Source organism: Pygocentrus nattereri, chromosome 16 (assembly GCF_015220715.1).
Source record: "Pygocentrus nattereri isolate fPygNat1 chromosome 16, fPygNat1.pri, whole genome shotgun sequence".
NCBI classification, from domain to species: domain Eukaryota; kingdom Metazoa; phylum Chordata; class Actinopteri; order Characiformes; family Serrasalmidae; genus Pygocentrus; species Pygocentrus nattereri.
In genome coordinates, this window is record NC_051226.1 from 762,138 (window position 1) to 783,446 (window position 21,309).

General features: G+C 42.6%; 3 protein-coding genes across 17 annotated transcripts in view; 2 read left to right on the forward strand and 1 right to left on the reverse strand.

Annotated features, from left to right (window-relative positions):
• mapk10 (mitogen-activated protein kinase 10) overlaps positions 1-5,239 on the forward strand; it is a 163,744-nt gene extending 158,505 nt beyond the window's left edge. For 3 of the 9 annotated variants that reach the window (XM_037546079.1, XM_037546080.1, XM_037546078.1), the window contains exon 13: positions 1,771-5,239. In XM_037546079.1, coding sequence (XP_037401976.1) covers positions 1,771-1,913 — 143 coding nt within the window. In that variant the 3' untranslated portion in view covers positions 1,914-5,239. Of the gene's footprint in view, positions 1-1,765 lie in introns of all 9 variants that reach the window. The other 6 variants (XM_037546086.1, XM_037546084.1, XM_037546081.1 and 3 more) reach the window with 4 other exon arrangements.
• Positions 5,240-8,023: 2,784 nt separating this feature from the next.
• Positions 8,024-10,354, forward strand: LOC119265417. Of its 2 annotated transcripts, none has more exons than XM_037546089.1 (2): positions 8,024-8,396; positions 8,448-10,354. In XM_037546089.1, exons 1-2 carry the CDS (start codon positions 8,375-8,377, stop codon positions 9,167-9,169), a joined length of 744 nt encoding a protein of 247 aa, XP_037401986.1. In that variant the 5' UTR covers positions 8,024-8,374; the 3' UTR covers positions 9,170-10,354. The 2 variants fall into 2 exon arrangements, with proteins under 2 accessions (XP_037401986.1, XP_037401985.1); XM_037546088.1 differs by having other exon boundaries at positions 8,026-8,384; positions 8,436-10,354.
• A 9,868-nt stretch (positions 10,355-20,222) lies between these two features.
• arhgap24 (Rho GTPase activating protein 24) overlaps positions 20,223-21,309 on the reverse strand; it is a 255,642-nt gene continuing 254,555 nt past the window's right edge. For all 6 annotated transcript variants that reach the window (XM_037546000.1, XM_037545996.1, XM_037545995.1 and 3 more), the window contains one exon: positions 20,223-21,243. In XM_037546000.1, coding sequence (XP_037401897.1) covers positions 21,000-21,243 — 244 coding nt within the window. In that variant the 3' untranslated portion in view covers positions 20,223-20,999. The remainder of the gene's footprint in view (positions 21,244-21,309) is intronic.

Here is a 21,309-nt window from a genome sequence, read left to right on the forward strand (position 1 = left end):
TGGATGGAGCTCCATCCGTCCAGAGAGCACAGTTCCACAGCTTTGCACAGCTTTAACGACGGGACACAGATAAACAAGAATTCGGATCTGCACTGCAAGAAACGAGGACTTGGAAAGTGAGATCATCTTAAATGCAGTCATCATGTTTAACGACGCTGATCTTGAGATTATTGGAGTATTATAAGAAGTGACAGTTAAATTCTATTAGTGGAAGTTTTGCGGGTTTCTTTAATAAGAGAGTCAGTGGCATCAGGTCTTGGAGCGAGCTGATCTGCTGATAGAATAAGACGCACTAAACAAGTGAAGACAGCTAAAAACGGGTTGAACGATGACGATGTCCTCACGGTAATCTCATAATGAGAGGCGTGAGATGTTTTCGCTGGATTTACAGTGTTTTCACTTCCCAAGGTGCAGTTTTTTCGCAGTGCGAGGCGTCGAGGAGTTGAGTAGTCAGTGTCGTCTCTACGGCGCGTGAACCAGCCCATGGATTCCATCCCTGACGGTCACTGTTGTTGTGCTTTTCGGTCCTCCAGTCCAGTGTTACTCAGGCTCAGTCCAGAGGGGCTGCAGTAATGATCCCAGATCAGTTTAATGAGCCGGTGCCGAGTTCTATCAGTAAATATTCCACACTAAAACACTCTAGAACAGTGTTTCTCAGTCCATTCCTCGGGGCCCAACTGACAGCACCACACTCTGAGAAAACATGGTTCTTCAAGGGTTCTTTAGTAATATATAGAACCATAAATCCTCAAATAGCAATTTGCATAATTTGCTTAATTTTATTTATTTATTTATTTATTTTTGGCATGGTTGAAGTGTTCTTCAGATTGATGGAGCATTGTTCTATGTAGAACCATAGCACAAAAAAGGGTTCTTCTATTGTTACAACCCCTTGTTGGTGCCATATAGAACCAAATGCAACGTTCTCCGTCAACCTGAAGAACCATTTCAGCCATTTTAAGCATGCAAATGGTTATTTGAGCGTTCGTGGTTCCATACAGAACTACTGTCTTTGCTAAAGAACCCTTGAAGAACCATCTTTTTAGGAGTGGTATTCAGCGTCGGTCGTGTTACAAGCTTTTCAGTGATTCTTCTCCTTTTTTTTGTTCAGATCCGAATGTTCCGCTTTATACTTCACATTCATATTCATGAGAGTCTGTTTACGTCTTCATCGCGTGTCCGGCGATCAGATCACGTACAGGTTACCCAGAATGTGCTTTTATTATCCGTGTACAGTCACGCGAGCTGGTGCCGGCTTTACCTAATAAGCAACATAAGCAGCTGTTTGGGGTCCCACAGCCTCCGGTGGGCCAGCTATTAAGTCTGGAGCTGAAAAACAAAAGAAAGAGAGACGATGAGGAGAATAAGCTTAAACGAGGAAGGCTGTTGTGGTGTCAACATCATGCCTTCTGTTCTGGACTGTGCGACTGCAGTGAAGTGCAGATCAAGTGTTGACACTTAGCTGCTCTGAAGAACCAACTTTTCCATGTCCAGGTGTGAATTCCTGGAACACACTCGCTCAGCAGGCCCTGAGGAGTGGATTGAGAAGTAATAATAATAATAATGATAATGATGATGATGATGATGATGATGATACCAGAATTGTTTTTATGCACCTCGTCTCCCAGCTGGATCTGAGTAACGCTGCTGCTGGAAGCTCTGTTGGCTGCAGTTGCCACACTGTCCTCCTCCCTCTCTCTGCTGATGCTGAGTGTCTCTCTCTCTCTTTTTTTCGTTGTAACCGTTTTTCCGCTGCTTCCCGTAGCACAGGTGCAGCCGTGAACAGCAGCGAGAGCCTCCCTCCGTCCTCCTCCGTCAACGACATCTCCTCCATGTCCACCGACCAAACCCTGGCCTCCGACACAGACAGCAGCCTGGAGACCTCCGCCGGACCCCTCGGCTGCTGCAGGTGACTAGCCGCCTGCCTGCGCAACCCCATGTTCTTCAGAAGGTGATCGGACCCCCCTCCTCCCCGAACGAGAACAAAAACACGCGCACAGATTCAGCGCTCCGCGAGAAAACGCTCGATATTGTAATGTGTAAAAACAACGATAATTATTATAATAACGACAGTAACAATAATAACGAGATGCTCCACAGATCTGACGTATAGTTTCATGTCATTTAAGTACTGGGTAACTAAAAACGCCTGCACTGTCATTCAAAGGAAAAAAGGTAAAAAAAATAAACAAATATAAATGATAAGGATAAAAAAACATGTATACTTATGAAACCCTCACTAGTTGCTTTGCTTTGTACTCCCTTCATATGGCATCTGAAAAAAGAGGCATCTCTGTGAAGTGTGATGATAATTCTGATTATAATGATATTAATAATAATAATACTGTTAACTGGATGATCCCCAGTACTTTGCAAGCTTCTGTGCTCTTTCAGTCGATGTGGCAAGGTGGGCCTCTGTGTTTATGACTACTCAAACACCCCCCCCTCCCCTCCCCTCCCCTCCCTGATGTGATGGTTTTGTGCCAGACCCTCCAGAAGCAGGGGGTCCCGATCAGAGGATTGTGTTTGTGCTGGGCTCCGCCTCGTAAGGGGGGCCACATGTAACCCTATCTTTGTATATATGTAATTGTGTACAGCAGTGAGGCATCTCGAGTGGGACTGACGGCCAGTATCGGGAGTTCTCGTGCGCACCTTGCCACATCTCCGCTTTGACCTTAGTTGCCCTGCCTGTAGTCTTGCATGACCAGAAAAAAACCGCAAGTGACTGAGCTTATTATGACATAACCCAGTATAGAAGACCTTCGTCTGTATACTATGTAAGTAAACTAATCTACTGGACGCTGCGAGGCGAACGTCAGGGGTTCTGCTGGTGAAGTGGTCGTATATGTTTCTGCAGGAAGCCGTGGGGGGGGGGCAAGCACTGTCGGTTCCGTCCTCGGTGGGTTCTCCCTTCCATAGACAGCACCCTTCACCGTTTTCCGTTTTTTTAAGGGAATGTTTCCGTTTCTTAACCTCTGTTTGCTGCGTCTGTAGTTTGGGCTCAGTTTCCACTCAGAACACACAACAGAAAATCTGAAATATAGTCAAGGAATCTAAAGTTTCTCCTGTTGAGATTGTCGTGAGCTTATTTTAAGATTATTGGCTGTATTTCTAAACAATTTCTACCTGTTTTAAGTAATTTTATCGAGGACAATTATCTCGTTATGTTGGCAGATGGTTGTGCTTGCTTTAGTAAATGAGCTAAATGTATTACTTAATAAAATGACCTAAAACAAGCTTATAATAAGTGCACAGCCATCTCAAAAGGGAAATATGACATAGATTGACTAGATTTAAGATCATCTCTCATGACAGGGAACCTTTTTTTTCAGTAGAGGCCCAAAGCTTCACTGCAAGAAAATAGATCTGATCAAGTGAAATGATCTTAAATCTAGTCAATTATACTATTATAATATTATAAGATTATCTGCCAAGACAGTGAGATCAATTTACTCAATAAATGACTTAAAACAAGTAAACAGGTCTAGAAATAAGTTAAATAATCTTAAATTAAGCTTCCAACACTCTGAACAGGAGAAGCTTTAGTTTTATTGAGTGTACTGAGGAGCTGAACTCTGTCAGTAAACGTTTGCGTTTGGCGTGTATTTTGGAAACTCTTTCGACTTTACTGCAAATAAGGTGTCCTGACCATTAAAATGATCTTAAATCTAGAAACACATCTCTCATTCCTCCGGGCGAGATTGTTGGAAACTTATTTCCAAACATTGTGACTTGTTTTAAGTCATTTATCAAGTCAGATTATGTCGGCAGATCATTTTCCTTTGGAAATGTTCCTGAGACGGGAGCAGCAGACAGAGATTATTCCTTTATTCCACGCGTCTTGTACTGTTTACCCAGAGCGGCTTGAGTGCACCGTAAGGATGTGAGTGCAGAGATTGGAAAACAGCTGTTTGTCTTGCCTTAGGCTGCCTTGCATGTCACGTCCTCTAACCCTTCCTCTGATTCTCCATCACCTCTCAGTGTATATATATATAGATACTCAGTGGAGTCCAAAACTCTAAGACCACATTAAAAGTTAAAACGGATAAAATGAAAAAGAAATTCTGCTGCATTTCCAGCTCACTGCTCCAAACCAAGCTGGCGTGTGTGAAGTTGAGCTGTTTGTACTAAAAGCTCAGTGTTTTTAGTCTGATCTCTTCCAGTGAAGCTGGAGTTCAGACTCTCAGGTGGGTCTGATCTGCTGATCAGAGGGTTTGTGGAGTTCATGCAGCTCGAGTGCACGTTGTAATTCAAAGCAGAGCAGGGACACACCACCAAATAGTGAGGGAAGCTAAAATTCATGTTCCAATTTCAAAGATTCTAATGCTGGATTGCGAAATAGAGGCACCGTCACCAGTGCTGTCAGGCTTTCGGACCCCCACTGAATGTTTGTATATATATACACACATTTGTGAAAAAGGCCTATTGCCAAAGTACAGAGTCTGTGTAGTCTGTGTAGAGAGCAGAGCAATTTCAGAAGGGGGCGCCGGGTCAAAGCATTCTTACCTCATCCTCTCAGCCTCGCTTTCTAACGGGTTCATTGCCCCCCACCCCCCCACCCCCAGCCCACATTAACAGTCATGTATTTACGTTTCTCGTCTGAAGGGAATCCTACATTTGCTGACTACCTAAAGGAAAAGCTCTGGGTGAGATGAAGACATTCTGAGTGAGTTTATTTATTTATTGAAGGTGTTTATTTTCTAAGACGGAAGCTGAATCGGGTAGTGCCTTTGAAATAATGCAGTTTCCACTTCTTTCATCGAGAAAATGACCATAGCAGTAAAGCGACTGCAGTGAAGGGCAGTTAAGAGTTCAGGTGAGGTTGCCCAGGCGGCGGCTGGGTCATTTCCCATCACTACAGCCAATCTAGAGCTATATTAGTACGTCGGCGGTGCCTGGTGTGTCGGGTCTCTTCCCTCCCAACCTCTTAGTCTTAGTATGCACATAGTCACCGAATCTCCAGACCATGTCCTCCCCCTCTTTAAGAAAAGAGAACAAACCCTCACACATAATTGTTGCATTTCTAAATGATGTAATGTAAATGAAACCTCAACCTTTAATCACACGACTGGTGTTTTTCAGTTCTAGACTAATGATAAGCCTCATTCCGTAAATGTTATGAAGTACACAGTAAAAAAAAAGGATCATATAATATTTAAGTTGTATGGTTTTGTTTTGTATCTGTACTTGTCTGATTTGATCTGTGTACTAAACCATTTTAATAAAGGAATGAAATGCACATCATTTTGTTTGTTTATGCCAATTGTTAAGCTACAGTAATCGGGCCATTTTGCTGTCTTATTTTCTGTCTAATGCCAATTTTTAGATTCATTGCTGTTCTGTCATAACAATAGATTTTGGGGCTTTAATCTTTCTTATTTACTCTTAACACATGCACTGAAACATGCATTACTACTCAGAACTGCATTTTGAAATTGAAATGTTATTGGCCCTAATGCTGTACCCTGAGGCACACCTACTGTAATAGTAAGGAAATCCTTTGTTGTTCTTTTATTTATTGATTTTTTTTGTTCATGTATTTGTGGTCCTATACATGAAGACAATACACTATTGTTAAAAGGGAAATGCATTCAAAAAAGATACGTTTAGAGGTTTTAGTGATTCTGTCACGTCATGGCAGTCTATACTTTAATGAGTAATGAATACCTGCTCTGGGTCTCTTGATCATAGTCAAACATTTAAAACCCTTGGAATTCTTCTAATCAGCTTTTTCATTCATACAACAACTTTTTTTTTGCATGAACACCAGATGTGCAGTTGTATTTATTTTTGTTGTACAATCAAAAACAAAAAATACCAAACAGTTTGCAATACTCTGGCGTGAATCTGCATCACGCCTGCTTGGGTTTTTTTTTTTTTCGGAAGGTTTTTTTTTTTTCCCTCAACCAGAGCACACTACAATGTGAACATCATCACACTGTGAGGGGTTCCTAGAGGAGGTCTCCAAGGTCAGGCTGTCAGCGTAAGGCGGCTTTTACAACAGGGTGGACATACAAACACAAACACATACACAAAAACAAACGTAGTAGCTTTTGTATTTCAATTGTTACGAGTCAGAACTAACTGTTACCTTCTGTTGTGTACTAAACTGAATTCCTTAGAGTAGAAAGAGAAGAACGTGATGTGCTGTCATGCATTTTATAAACTATATTTTTCACCAGGTTGACCCGCATATCACTAACTGCTGGGTCAGAAACAGGGTTGATCTTGATAATTCATCCTCTGTCTCTAATCTTACACTCAAATGGTGCCACCATGCCAGTCATGCAGTACTGACAGAAACTTCTGAAAACTCAGCTTTTGTATAGAAGTCATAGGTAGTGGTACTGAACTTATTGCTGTTGAGGTTTTAAATATGTATGAAACCCAAAACAGCCCAACCCACGATTCTCCCACACCGGCGAACCCCAAACGCTGGGCTGGGGTGCAGTACCTGTGTGTGACCACTGAGAGTCTTTAGACTACATCCTCAAATCCCAGCCAGAGTCCACTTTCCAGTCCTGGATTTTGGAATCACTGGAAGTTAATTCAGCTGTTGATGTAGCCGATTGGCCACCTGGTGTTCTACCTACCAGTAAAAGTCCCTGACCCGAAACTTTGACCTCCGCTCTTGAATGCTCTTCTTCATTCATGCCGTTCTAGAATGTTTCGTTTGGAAACAACTGGAACATTTGGTTGCGCATTGGGACTTCCAGAGGTCCTCAGATCCGGAGCTTGAACACAGTTTCTTGGAATGTGGAATCACTGGCAGGTTTATCACTACACTCTTAAAAAATGGTTCTTCCAGGGTTCTTTAGTAAAGACAGTGGTTCTGTACCATGAACACAATGAACCATTTACCTGCTTAGTTCTTCTGACTGATCAGGAATGGTTCTGATGATTAGTGCTGATTTTTTGGTTCTATAGAGCACCAAAAGGGGTTCTGCTGTGTTTATGATGTCAAGCTTGCAACGACAGAAGAACCCTTTTAGTGCTATGTAGAACCATATACGACACATCAGTCTGAAGAACCATTTCACAGTTTGAGTGTTCATGGTTCTATATAGAACCACTGTGTTTGTTAAAGAACCATTGAACCATCTTTTTAAGAGTGTAGGTGGCCAATCAGTCACGTCAGCAGCTCAGTTACAAAGCAGCGATTACAAAATCCTGGACTGGAAACCGGATTCAGGGTTCAGATTTAAAGACTTCTGCAGAATCTGATACTCAGGATGAGGCAGGTCACTCTAAGGCCTCCTGAGCTCTACGCTCTGACTGAGATAATGTGGTGTTCACACTGAATGTTGAACAGTTTACTTTGATTTTTTATTGTTTTACTTCCGCTCTGCTGCTTTGCTCTGTCATTGGCTAATGACTGCAAAGAATCCAGCATCCAATACACTAAACAGCCTGAAATGGAGATTTGGAACGAGGCGCTGAATTTAGAGCTTAGGCCTCATGTTCTGAACTCCACGCTGTCGGAAACTGAGGGACAGTAAGTGTCCATCTCAGCAGAGTTGACCGCAAAAACACCTTTTCTACACTGAAAAAACAACACGTTGGACTGGCATGATTTAAATGTGTACGTCATCAACAAAATATCAACACAAATTCATCTTAAACCGCAGAACATTGCACGTTTGCTAGAGTTTGTCATGAAGAGATTGGTGTAGAAATATTATGATTATTCAAATTATATCTAGATCGCTCTTCAAGGGTTCTTTAGTAAACACCATGGTTGTGAACACTCAAAGAGCCATTGGCATGCTCAAAGGGTTCTGTGCAGGGTGTAATGGTTGTATATGGTTCCATATAGAACCTTTTTGAAAGGGGTTCTATATAGCACTGAAAAGGGTTCTGCTGTTGTGACAATGTCAAGCTTAGTGCTACATAAAGAACCATAAAGAACACATTCTCCATCAATCTGAAGAACCATTTCACCATGTAAAGAACCTCTTCATGATGCAAAGAGTTCTTTGAGTCTTCAAGGTGGAACTCTTGAAGAACCATCTTTCATTTCATATATATATATATATATATCGCTGTTGTAGGAACAAAACCTTGTATCTCCATTTTTGGTGTTTTTAATATAATCTGAAAACATCTGTTGCCTTTAACATTATTTGTAAATTTCATGACGATTGGACCAAAAGAAACGGCCAAAAATAATTAGGAAAAAACGTCTGGTTCCATTGACTTCCATTAAAAGTAAAGAGGGTTTTCTCCTTCTCCTGTAAAGCTAACGTTTTGGAGATATGAGGTTTTCCTCATTCAACAGTGACTTATTTATAGTTATAGTTGACATATTTTATCCACATGGAAACGATGTACACGTCTGAATCAAGTACGTTCAACACTGCACTTTCTTCAGTGTATGAAACACATCTGGACCGTACGGCGCTCTGGACCATACAGTACTCTGGACCATACAGTACTCTGGACCGTACAGCGCTCTGGACCGTACGGCGCTCTGGACCATACAGAGCTCTGGACCATACAGTACTCTGGACCGTACAGAGCTCTGGACCGTACAGTGCTCTGGACCCTACAGTACTCTGGACCGTACAGAGCTCTGGACTGTACAGCGCTCTGGACCATACAGTACTCTGGACCATACAGTACTCTGGACCGTACAGAGCTCTTGACCGTACAGCGCTCTGGACCGTACAGTGCTCTGGACCGTACAGCGCTCTGGACCCTACAGTACTCTGGACCGTACAGAGCTCTGGACCGTACAGTGCTCTGGACCCTACAGTACTCTGGACCGTACAGAGCTCTGGACCGTACAGTGCTCTGGACCGTACAGCGCTCTGGACCGTACAGAGCTCTGGACCGTACAGCGCTCTGGACCGTACAGTGCTCTGGACCGTACAGCGCTCTGGACCGTACAGAGCTCTGGACCGTACAGCGCTCTGGACCGTACAGAGCTCTGGACCGTACAGAGCTCTGGACCGTACAGTGCTCTGGACCGTACAGTGCTCTGGACCGTACAGCGCTCTGGACCGTACAGCGCTCTGGACCGTACAGCGCTCTGGACCATACAGTGCTCTGGACCATACAGTGCTCTGGACCGTACAGCGCTCTGGACCGTACAGTGCTCTGGACCGTACAGCGCTCTGGACCGTACAGCGCTCTGGACCGTACAGCGCTCTGTCCCTGTGTCTCTTAAACACAGTCTTCTCCTGAGAGAGCAGACTGAGGACCACAGGCCTGATATTAATTGATGTTAATTAATTAGTGCTGTACTGTTCAGTTGGACCTTGTATTGTGGTCGTGAGGGAAGCTGAAGAAGGAAAGTGGTTTTAAATCTTCTTTGATGTCTGAACACTGTCGTATATACTCGATCTGAAGCGATCTGAAGACCTAAGACGGGTTCAGTTTGGTAAAATCTGCCGAGGCCTCATGGCCGCTGTTAAAATCACGAGAGCTGAGAATCATCCAAAATGCACGCACTGTAAACTTAGATGGAGAATTAACTTTCAAACGGATGTTTTAAGCACTTTCTAGCCCTTTTTGACCTAAAAATCTTTGGGCCTCGTTCTCTGAAAGCTTCTTAAGTGTGTTCTTGATGAAGATCCTGAGAAAAGGTCCCCGTCAGATTCATGACGTGTTCTCAAAGCGCAGAACCGTTCTCACCTTTGTGCTCTCGAGTGTGTGTAGATTCTGTTCTTACCTGAGAACAAACCCACACAGAGAACATCGGTGAGTCCGAATCTTTGTGAAAGTGGGTTTAAGAGGAAAGAGCGCTTGGAGAATGAGGCCCAGTGTTCTGGTTGCATCTACCGATGGTACACACAGCAATACAGGCAACACTGATCAGTCGATTAGATCTTCTCTTTGTGGTTCAACCGTCATGATGGTGCAATAAACAGCTGTTTTAGTACCAACGGCAGGTAGAGACACTTTTCTACACGTGCGGTCACACTGTAAACACACGACCCCTCACGGTGATGTCGAATCCAGCTGACTGAGTCTTTACTGGCTTTTATTTGTGTAACTTTAAGCCATTCATTCTCTTACTCTCTCTATCTCTTTCTCTCTCTGTGCTATTACGTGAGCCATTCTGTTGAGATTGATGTACGAGATGGACACTGTTTGGGTCACTTTGAAAAGTGATGGCATTTTTTTTCCATCTCCTGCTCCAGGCTCTTGTTAAGATTAAATTAATATGTAAAAGAGGAAAAAAAAGAAATGGTGAAAAATAAATAAATAAACGAAACAACGAGTTAAATAAAGGTACTTAAAGCAAAAACAGCACAGTGGATCGCTGTTGGCACTCGACATTTTAAAGCTACTCTCTGTGTATAAATACTTATATGTATGTGGTTGAAAATAAACAATTCCTTTGACCCGAGTCGGCGCTTTCTTTCTTGACCTATTCAGTCCAGTTTGGAACCCTCATGGCTACCTAGGCCTTCAGAGAAGACCTGGCGCTTTATTGGAACCAAAAGAAAAAAACCTGTCATAAGTATTTTAGTAATACTCATATTTCATTGTTCAGTTTTGTCTGGAAACAAAAGGGATAAACTCAAGAAACGACCAACAAAGAATGATCCAATCAGGGTGGGTCTCTCTGTGGTTTCTGGCTAGATACAACCGAGCTGCTCTCTCATTGGTTAGGACTTCAGGAGCTGGACTGAAGGCCTTACACTCTAGATTAACCACCAGCGTAATTAGGAAGTGACAGAGGAATCAACCAATTGCACTTTGATTTATAATATTTAGAGAGAATAATCATCTCTAGTCTGTAGGTTCTAGATACTTCACTGTGAATACTATCCGTAGTCCAAGCAGTGTTCCAGCTAGTTGTTAGGAATGTAAAGCAGTGGCGGCAGCTCTATGGAGGACTGTAAAACTGATACACACAAGCTCAGACAGATGATAATTACTGATATAAACTTCAGATGAAACACACAGAATGACCTTTACAAGCTTTAAATGTCCGTGTTTAATCTAGAACAGCCAGAAAATGTCCATGTGCGTCAGTGAAAGCGCTCACATACTATGAGAGACCCCATAGGGCGGCTAACCGAAATTAACATTACCACAGGGGTGTTTGTTTGTTTTGAATTGTATTTATAGCCCAAACTGAAGGCCCAGCTCTAATCATCACAGTGTTGTTCCACTGATCAAATCAGGCGACATCTGATTAAACTCTCAGTAATTATTGCACTGTATAAAAAAATCATGAGTATGTTATATAAAAAGTACTGAAACTATTTTGGAAACCGTTTTTGGGTTTGGATTTGGCCAATTTGTGCGGATAAAGAGCGAATAAATACATTTAGGATATTTATTGCCTGTTGCTACAAAAACAGGCCATTTCAGAGAGGCTTTGGTGTGAAGCGGTCCAGACGTCTCTACAGTGGCGGTGATGGGAACCAGGCGTCGCCATGACTACAACACAGATATAGACACTTTATTTACCATCCAGAACCTCCAGAGAACCTACACGAGTCTTCTGAGCTTATATGGAATGTTGATGATGGGAAACAGTGGAAAATCTGGAATAATGAGTTTTCTTTGGGGACTATTTTGCCGCACAGCGCCCTGCATGTCTCCCTCCACCATGAATGGAGTTGAAGTTCTCTAAACTCTCATAAAACAGCGTCTCAGTCATCAGGCAGTGAATTCAGAACCAGTTCATGTAGGAACTTTCTGTAGGAGCTTTTAGAGGAACGTCTGGTTCCTATCACCACCACTGGGAACGGTTCTGACTCGGTGAGTTTATCTAGAACAGAGCGTTTCACACCAAACCGCTCAGAACTGCTCTGTTTAGATCTCATTGATTGACTAATGAAAAATCAGTTTAAAAAAGGGCCAAAGAAATTTGTTTAGTCAGATGGCCATAAAAAGAGTTTCACACTTTATTGTTAATTATAGTCTTTATGTCACACAGGACTGAATTTAATAAAGTTATTCCAGATTTGATTGTGGATAAAAGTAGGAAAATTACGTGTAATGAAAAAAATTAAAGTAGGTTCTGGTAGATGATCCACGGTACCAACTGCACACACTTTCATCGCTTCACACCATTCAGAACAGGTTCTTTTCCCCGTCATACTGAACTGAGTTGTGAATGGGTTAATATGAAACAGTGCTGTAAGTCTGCTGACTCAGCACTGCTGACTCTGTGACTCAGAGCAGTGAAATCAGACACTCCGTCAGCGTCCAAGGCACAAATGGTAAAGACATGATCAGCTCCCTCAGCAGCCTGGATGAACAGCTACAGCGTTTCAGCTGGAACCTGCTTCAACACGAACGCGCTGGCTTTCACACTAAGCTCCACTTACGGAAGGAGGAATTTCCAAAATGATATTCCCATCTGTGAAAACAACTGTGAAAGCGCTGTGTTATATCTGACAGGTAAATGATCTTATTATAAGCGCACAACCATCACAAAATAAGAAATATTAGATAGAGTGACCAGATTTAAGACCATTTCACTTGACCAGATACTATCTCTTGCAGTGTGAGATGAAGAAATACAGACTCGAGCACTTCGTACTCATACAGTGCAAAAAGATGAGCTTACATACAAGAAATAAAAGGAATTTGAGGAGAAAATGACTTAACACTAGTGAAATGACTTGTCCATGCAGCAGGACCATTTTACTTTATCAGTCTAGAAATAAGCAGCTCTGATAAGTTCAGTCGGTAGAAATGCTGCTTTTTAGATGAAATGACGAGATCAGACTCGATCCAGCGCAGCAGTGAGTGAAATATTAGCAAATAATTCTTAATTCAGATTTTTGCAAAGCACAGTGAAAAATGAAGGCGAGGAAGACAATAAATCGGTATTTAAGTGTAAATGACTGAACACTATAGGGGAGGAAGGTTCTGCTGTTACTGATTCAAGCTGTCTGATGCGGAAACAGGACTTGGTCCTGGTCCTTGGCTCCTCCCAGTCCCCCATGTGCTTGTGTTGTGTTTTCTCCCCAGTAGTCCATGTGCCTTTTTGTTTTGGTTTTCACAATCCTGCCCCCTTTTTTCGTGACTCCGCCCCTGATTGTTTCCACCTGTTTCCCACCTGTCCCTCGTTATCCTGGCGTGTATTAAAGCCCTGTGTTTGCCCTGGTCTGTGCTGGTCTTTGTTTGGATGTTTGTTTGTGTGGTTTGTTGGATGTAATGTTCGAAGTGGATGTGTTGTTTTATTTATTTCTGGTCTGTTTGGAGTTCTGTGTTCATTTTGTCATGTCTGTCCCTCCTGTTCTCCGTATTGGCCATCTGACCCTGGACTATCTTGATTTTGGATTTGCCCATAATAAATCTCACTTGTCTCCGCACATGCGTCGCCTCAACTGACACTGTAGAACTGAAACTCTGATATAAGTTAAAGTGGTCAGTGTGCAGCTTGTATAGCAGTGCAGATTCACTGTCCTCTGAAAAGAACAACACACAGACATTAATCTCTAAACAGCTGGCAGCACAAGTGAGTCCACCTCACAGTGAAGGTGTCCAGATTGTGCCCAATCGTGTCGTCGTCCCTCCCTGGTGTCGTGTGACTCGTTAGAGTTACAGGGTTCCAGGTGTGAACGGGGAGCAGGGCTGTTAAATTTGGTGTTTTGGGTACAATTCACTCACACTGACCACTGGATATTCAACCTGGCACCTCATGGTAAAGAATCTCTGAGGATGTGAGGAATAGAATTGCTGCTCTCCACAAAGACGCCTGGGCTATAAGAAGACCGCTAACACCCTGAAACTGAGGTATAGCACGGTGGCCAAGGTCATACAGCGGTTTTCCAGGACAGGTTCCACTCAGAACAGGCCTCGCCAGGGTCCACCAAAGAAGTTGACTCCATGTGTTCAGTGTCGTATCCAGAGAGTGGCTTCAAAAAATAGATGCCTGAGTGCTGCCAGCATTGCTGCAGAGGTTGAAGAAGTGGGAAGTCAGCCTGTCAGTGCTCAGACCATACGGCACACAGTGCATCAACTCTGTCTGCATGGCATCTGTCTGCGTCCCAGAGGGAAGCCTCTTCTGAAGCTGACGCACAAGAAAGCCCGGAAACAGTTTGCTGAAGACAAGCAGTCCAAGAACATGGATTACTGGAACCATGTCCTGTGGTCTGACGAGACCAAGATAAACTTGTTTGGCTCAGATGGTGTCCAGCATGTGTGGTGGTGCCCTGGTGAGGAGCACCAAGACAACGGTCTCTTGCCTACAGTCAAGCATGGTGGTGGTAGCATCATGGTCTGGAGCTGCATGAACACTGCCGGCACTGGGGAGCTGCGGTTCATTGAGGGGGAACATGAATTCCAACATGTACTGTGACCTTCTGAAGCAGAGCATGATCCCCTCCCTCCGGAAACTGATCCGCATGGCAGTTTTCCAACTTGATAATGACCCCAAACACACCTCCAAGACGACAACAAGAGGATTCCAGTAGCAGCCTGTGCAGCTCTGGTGAATTCCCTGCCCAAGAAGGTTCAGGCAGTGCTAGATAATAATGGTGGTCACACAGAATATTGACGCTTTGGGCACAATCTGGACACGTCCACTGTGAGGTGGACTCACTTGAGCTGCCAGCTATTTAGACATTAATGTCTGTGTGTTGTTATTTTCAGAGGACAGTGAATCTGCTCTGCTGTACAAGCTGCACATTTCTATAAGACCAAGTTCAGCGTCTTTAGACAAGACCGAGTCTAAATGATATTGAGACTGAGACAAGACTGAGTCCAGATGATGTTGAGGCTGATAAAAGCAGCCGTACATGTGCGAAAAACAGCTGTCAGCTTTTATTTTTGAGTGATTTTAGTTTCTAAGTGATTTTTGTGTAAAGGGAGTTCAGCAGTGTTTTACTGTCTTTTAGCTCCAGCTGAGAATCAACACATCAGGACTGGATTTTAATGTGAATGTGTTATTATTATTTCTCACTTTTCATTTGCTTCTTTTCCTTTCAGCTGTTTTAAGTGGAGATCAGACTTATTGTTTGGGTTTAATTACCCCTAAAATTATTCTGGGATAAATCATGGGACATTACTCAACCAGACGTTTCTCATCAGCAGTACACAAAAACATTCGCTTAAAGGAAACATAATTACAGCAGCATCTCCTCGCTTTCTGCCTCAGACTAATGTTTCCTTTCATTTCGTTTTCTTCTATGGACATTAGTCGTATAAATCACACGCAGAAACACACACACTGCAAAACCTCAAGGAAGAATTCATAAAGCTCTGTTCTTCATCAGACACTTTTTGGATCTTTCATTCCCCATAAGGAGTCATAATAGTTTTTTTTATTTCTGACTGAAATAAAAATAAAATCTGTAGAGCTTTAACGTCTAAGCATGAATTATTAAACATATATATATATATATATATATATAGATGCTTTCATTACATACAACAGTCCAAATGCTGTCCAGAGCTAGATGAGACAGTCTAAATGAAGTGTGAACTGAGACATGATCGAGTCCAAATGATGTTGGGACCAAGACAAGATTGAGTCTAAATGATATTGAGACCGAGACAAAACCGAGTCCAAATGATGTTGGGGCCGAGACAAAACCGAGTCCAAATGATGTTGGGACTGAGACAAAACCGAGTCCAAATGATGTTGAGACCGGGACAAAACCGAGTCCAAATGATGTTGGGACTGAGACAAAACCGAGTCCAAATGATGTTGAGACCGAGACAAAACCGAGTCCAAATGATGTTGGGACCGAGACAAAACCGAGTCCAAATGATGTTGAGACCGAGACAAAACCGAGTCCAAATGATGTTGAGACCGAGACAAAACCGAGTCCAAATGATGTTGGGACCGAGACAAAACCGAGTCCAAATGATGTTGAGACAGAGACAAAACCGAGTCCAAATGATGTTGAGACAGAGACAAAACCGAGTCCAAATGATGTTGAGACCGAGACAAAACCGAGTCCAAATGATGTTGGGACCGAGACAAAACCGAGTCCAAATGATGTTGAGACAGAGACAAGACTAGTCAGCACCAGTCTCAACATCATTTGGATTCAGACATATGGATATGCTTCAGAGGACAGCATCTGTTTCAATGGTTACGCAAACACTTCCATGGTAGAGTTAACCTCACATTTCCATGGTTACGCTAACATTTCCATGGTAGAGTTACACTCACATTTCCATAGTAGAGTTACACCCACATTTCCATGGTTACGCAAACATTTCCATGGTGGAGTTACCCTCGCATTTCCATAGTTACTCCATGCTAAATCTTAAGTCCTGGTACATATATTTCAATGTTTTATTCTACACTACACTCATGCCCTTGGTTACTCTATGTCTACACACATTTCAATAAAGCACATTTAATTTGTCTTTGAGTCTTTGAGCGATCATAATTATCAGCTAATGAACATTGCATTTAGGACCTTCTTCTCAATGTCTGGATGTCTGGAATCTAGAATTGAGAAAATGATTGTGTGGAATCACCTTTTGGAATCTGCTCCAGTTCCCATCACATTCCACAAATTCTGCCCTAGTTACAGTTTTATTAAAGAGTAATGGAACCGAGCACAAAAGAGTTAAACTGAAGTTCTTTCAGTTGTGTGAGTGAAGCTCCTTCAAACTCTGGAACAAATCAGATCTGCTGTTAGCTCTTTATTTTTCTCAGGAAAACCTTCCTGTGCCATTAACACGCTCCATTTTCATTTAAATAGCTCTATTGCTTCCAGCGAGACTCTGCAGCCTTCTGGGTCTTTTTCTTGCCAACGATCAACAACAAAAGACTATCCTTGCATGAAAGATGTTCCATTCTGTGCTTGGTCCCCCAGCTCGCTCGCTCTGAGGTTTGCACTCTTTGGATCAAGCGTGGCGTGAAAATATTCCTGTATTGCTTCTCTTCTGTAATGTGCACCTCAGAGGGAACTCGCAGGCCGGGCTCTAAGCCTATTATCTCCCAGTGAAGAGGTGCGAAGTGAAAGGTGCTGGCCGCCGGAACGCTCTGTGGGCACTTTTTTTGGATGCCACATTCCACAGGCAATAAGCAGGCAGCCCTCCACTGGGGTCCTCTGTGAAAAGCACACTTTCTGGGGGTCTCCAAAGCTTTACTAGGTCCTACCTTCCAAAATATCCCCCTTTATAGGAATCATACAATCACTGTCACAGACTATATTTATCTAGAGAAGCCTTTATACTGAGTGAATTTAACTAGTGTGGGCTAGAGGGGTATAAAGCCCCCCCAGCATTGGGCTGTGGAGCAGTGCAACTGTGTTCTCTGGACTGATCGAGCTCCATCCAATACCATTGGGATGAGTTAATGACCCAGATCCATCCAACATCAGTACCTGACCTCACTAATGCTCAATCAAATCCTCACAGCAATGTTCAACATCTAGTGTAAAGCCTTCCCAGAAGCACAGACTCACTGTTAACACCTTCATTACAGAGGAAATGCTGCAGTTTAGGAACCAACATATCAAAATAATAATAAGCGCGCCCCCTTGTGGAGAATCAGACTGCTAAAGAAATATATCTAGACCTATATCTAGACCTGTATCTAGACCTGTGTCTTATCCTACCTCTAATTAATGTGCAGTATCTGCTGCTGATGGATGGTACAAGTGCAGTACATACACACGTTCTGTGTGATATCTCTAATCATTACTGAGCAATATCTACAGTTTCCGCGTGATATCCAGTCATGAGCTGCTCAGAAATGTGGAATATCCACACAACTGCGTGTCTAAACTGTAAGTTTGTAGTTTCTTAGTTCTATTTTTATTGATATTTTTCTGCTAACAGACGCCTTGTTTATTTATTTATTTCTATAGTATATCTTATATTAGTGTTGTGTATGATGCACATCTTTGTCTACTTACTGCTCTTTATCTGCTTGCTGTGTTTTCTGCTGTAACAATGCAAATTTCCCCCAGTGGGATAATAAACGTCTGTCTCATCTTAAACGTGTGGCTTTGTGTTTTTTCAATGTAAAGTTTTTCATAAATATTTCCACCTGATGGATTTTTGGCTCAACGTGTTCTTGTTAATTGTCATTAGACTGTGTGTGGAATAAATTCTTCATTTGTGGTCCGTGCAAATTTAAATGTCTGTGCAAATCGTCGCTGTTCAAAGAAAAACAAGAATCTCCAAAATAGTAACTTTACAGTCGAAGGCAAAAACACTCTCAGCTTTCAGTGTAAGTCAATGCAAGAGAGGACGAAGTAATACCTGCTCGTTGGTGCTCACCTTTCATTGATGAGGCCGTGAGTTTATATGGAGAAATAGATGGACTACAGTCTGTAATTGTAGAACTACTGCATTACCGATGCTCAGTATCGATATTGGTCAAAATCACTGGACTGGATATAGGTAGAAAAAAAAAAGTACAATCTGATATATTTGCCTAAATTACTGAGGCTTATTACTCAGTAACTACAGGTACTTCAGTGCAAACTGGCTGAGCTGTTCTTAGGTTATAGAAGTGTGTAATACAATTTTGGGCTTTGATCATTAAAGGAGTTAAACATTTTTTGCACAAAGTTGTACTTTAAATTGTATTTATGGATGTTTGAATCGTGCTGACCAAAGAAACAGTTCTGTGTGTGAAATAGTTCAAGTAAAAAGAGCATAACTGGGTCACGTGCACTATTTGTTTCACAGTTCGAGTGTAATGTTGTTTAGATGGCTCAGTTAAGCAAAGTGCATCCAGACAAATGTATCATTAACAGATTAGTTGTTTAAGAGGGCAAAAAAGATGGCATCGGATTGGTATCACCAGATTCCCATGACTGTGGTATCAGTTTCGGTACTAGACATGAAACAGCCACCCCTAATTTAAATAACCCCGGTCAAATGACATGATGTGTGGATTTTCTAAGTGAAAGTTTACTGATCCTTCCCTACAGGGAACTTGAATATCGCCCTGAATATCACAGTTTTCTGCCCATTTCAGCACAAAACGGTTATTTATTTTGTGAATTTACCATATCAGAAAAATAAAACATTAAATATGTGCTATAATTTTTGCACTGGCCGTATTTTATCTTTTGTTTTTTCTCCAATATGGTCGAGTAAATAAATAAGCAATAATTGTGTATTAAAATATGCAAGAAAAGTGTTCTCTGTAGACGATGTGTAACTTATTTTCATACAGTAAATCAACAAAACGAGGAATTTCCTTGGGGGGGGGGGGGGGGGGGGTTTCAAACATCTTGCATGCAACTATATTACTATAAACACAATTACTGGAGAAGTAAATAAACTGAAGGACCAAACGTGCCAAACTGAAATACTGCATTCATAATAAAACAATATAATAAGAAACAGATTGGTCACATGACCCCCCACCCCCCCCCCATCTGTTTTCTGTTGCTGATGTCTGTTGTCTGAGCTGCTGTGCGACTTACTGAGATCTTTAAATCATTTTCAGATGGGGTAAGTACTGTAACATGAGCGGGAGGATGTTTTTCTGTGTCTGCCTTAAAAACGTTCATTTTCTCACTGTCCGGCCACCCACGGCCTTTGTCTGTGTGGTCTCCCCTCCACCCCCACACTCCAACCCAAACATCACAGCAAGCAATAAAAACAAACATCCATCTTCAAAGAAAATCAACAAACTATGAAACGAATGAGGTCACATAATTTAATTAGCATTTTTACTGAATGTCTGTTTCCACAGTAGACTCAATAAAACGCTGAGAAAGAAGCTGAACCTCAGACATGCCTGCGGACAAACACATGAAGAACAGGTCCAACATGATTCAAACACACCGAATATGAATCAGTATGATTTCTATACTGCACTCACAGCTGGAGCTCCTAGCAGGAGGTACAGAGCATTTACAGGCATGTCTCCTTGCTTTTGGTCAAGGGTCATCATGAGTTAAACCACAGGAATTCCTGCATAATTACATGTTTACGGTGTAAACAGAGTCGTTCAGAGCGGTTTGGTGTGAAACGCTCGGTTCTAGATAAACTTACTGAGTCAGAACCGTTCACAGTGGAGGTGATAGGAACCAGACGTCCCTCTAAAAGCTCCTACAGAAAGTTCCTACATGAGCTGGTTCTGAATTCACTGCCTGATGACTGAGACGCTGTTTTATGAGAGTTTAGAGAACTTCAACTCCATTCATGGTGGAGGGAGACATGCAGGGCGCTGTGCGGCAAAATAGTCCCCAAAGAAAACTCATTATTCCAGATTTTCCATCATCAACATTCCATATAAGCTCAGAAGACTCGTGTAGGTTCTCTGGTGGTTCTGGATGGTAAATAAAGTGTCTGTATCTGTGTTGTAGTCATGGCGACGCCTGGTTCCCATCACCACCACTGTAGAGACGTCTGAACCGTTTCACACCAAACCCTCTGAACCTCTGATCACACCTCACACACTTATGCAGAAATTTGGAAAAACGGTGGAATTCCTCTTTAAAAAGTCAACAGCGGATCAACTGACTAGTCTAGAGTGGAGTCCAGGATAAACAACATCAACGTACCGTGTTGAGAACAGAAACAAAATGCTAAGTGCAAGGAAAAGCCTCGGTATAAAAACAGATAAAATGTGACATTTATAATCTCCGCTTAAATATCAGACACACATTAAAATATCTTAGCTTGCTTTTTATACATACATCTTATCTCTGCCTCCAAGATCTCGCTTTATTTACACAGAACGCATGAGAACACGTCACAGGACATTTCTGGTTGGATCACAACATTCTTGGTTCTCCTGCAGGCCTTTTCAGAGCAGCTCCATCAGTTAAGGCTGAAGACTCCATAACCCATAATGCAACCTTTCCAGTCTCCTAGGATTGTGTCCTTCTTTGGGTAAAGACATCCATTCTTCACTTGCGGACCCGCATAAAATCCCTCTCTTTGATCTGGCTGGATCCAAATGGTATAATCTTACTATGCCGTTCTGGACCGGTCCAGTTTGGACTTTTGGCTCACTGAGCTTCACCCACACAGCTTAGTCAAGTTCGAGTCAGAGTGGAGCCCATTACAGGTAAGAAAGCTGGTCCTGGATCGTCTCTGAAGGGTTCACAGTCGTCCCTTTGTCCACGGATCAGTCCTGCCCCCCCGGCTCACTGAATCCAGATGGTGTTGGCTCGGTCTGGGCGCCGAGGGTCGGCGGTCAGGTCTCCGAAAGTGGAGAAAAACTGCTCCATCTCCTTCTGCAGCATTTCGTTGCGTTTCTCCGCGTCGTCTTTGGCCCTCTCTGCGTTGCGCAGCTTGATCTCCACCATGGTGAACTTCTTCCTCTCCTGCTCCAGCTCGTCACGCAACGTCACCATCTCGGTCTCCAACTCCAGGTTACGGTGCTCCAGACTGCAGACACAGAGACGGAGAGATAAGGAGAAAAAAGAAAAATACATGGAATGTTGATGAAGGTAA

What these genes read in the sequence shown, in the direction of transcription:
- LOC119265417 (XM_037546089.1), top strand. Translation starts at nt 8,375, where the DNA reads ATGAAACACATCTGGACCGTAC. An exon ending in GAAACACATCTGGACCGTAC is followed by an intron (nt 8,397 to 8,447) that starts GGCGCTCTGGAC and finishes TCTGGACCGTAC; the next exon opens with AGCGCTCTGGACCGTACGGC.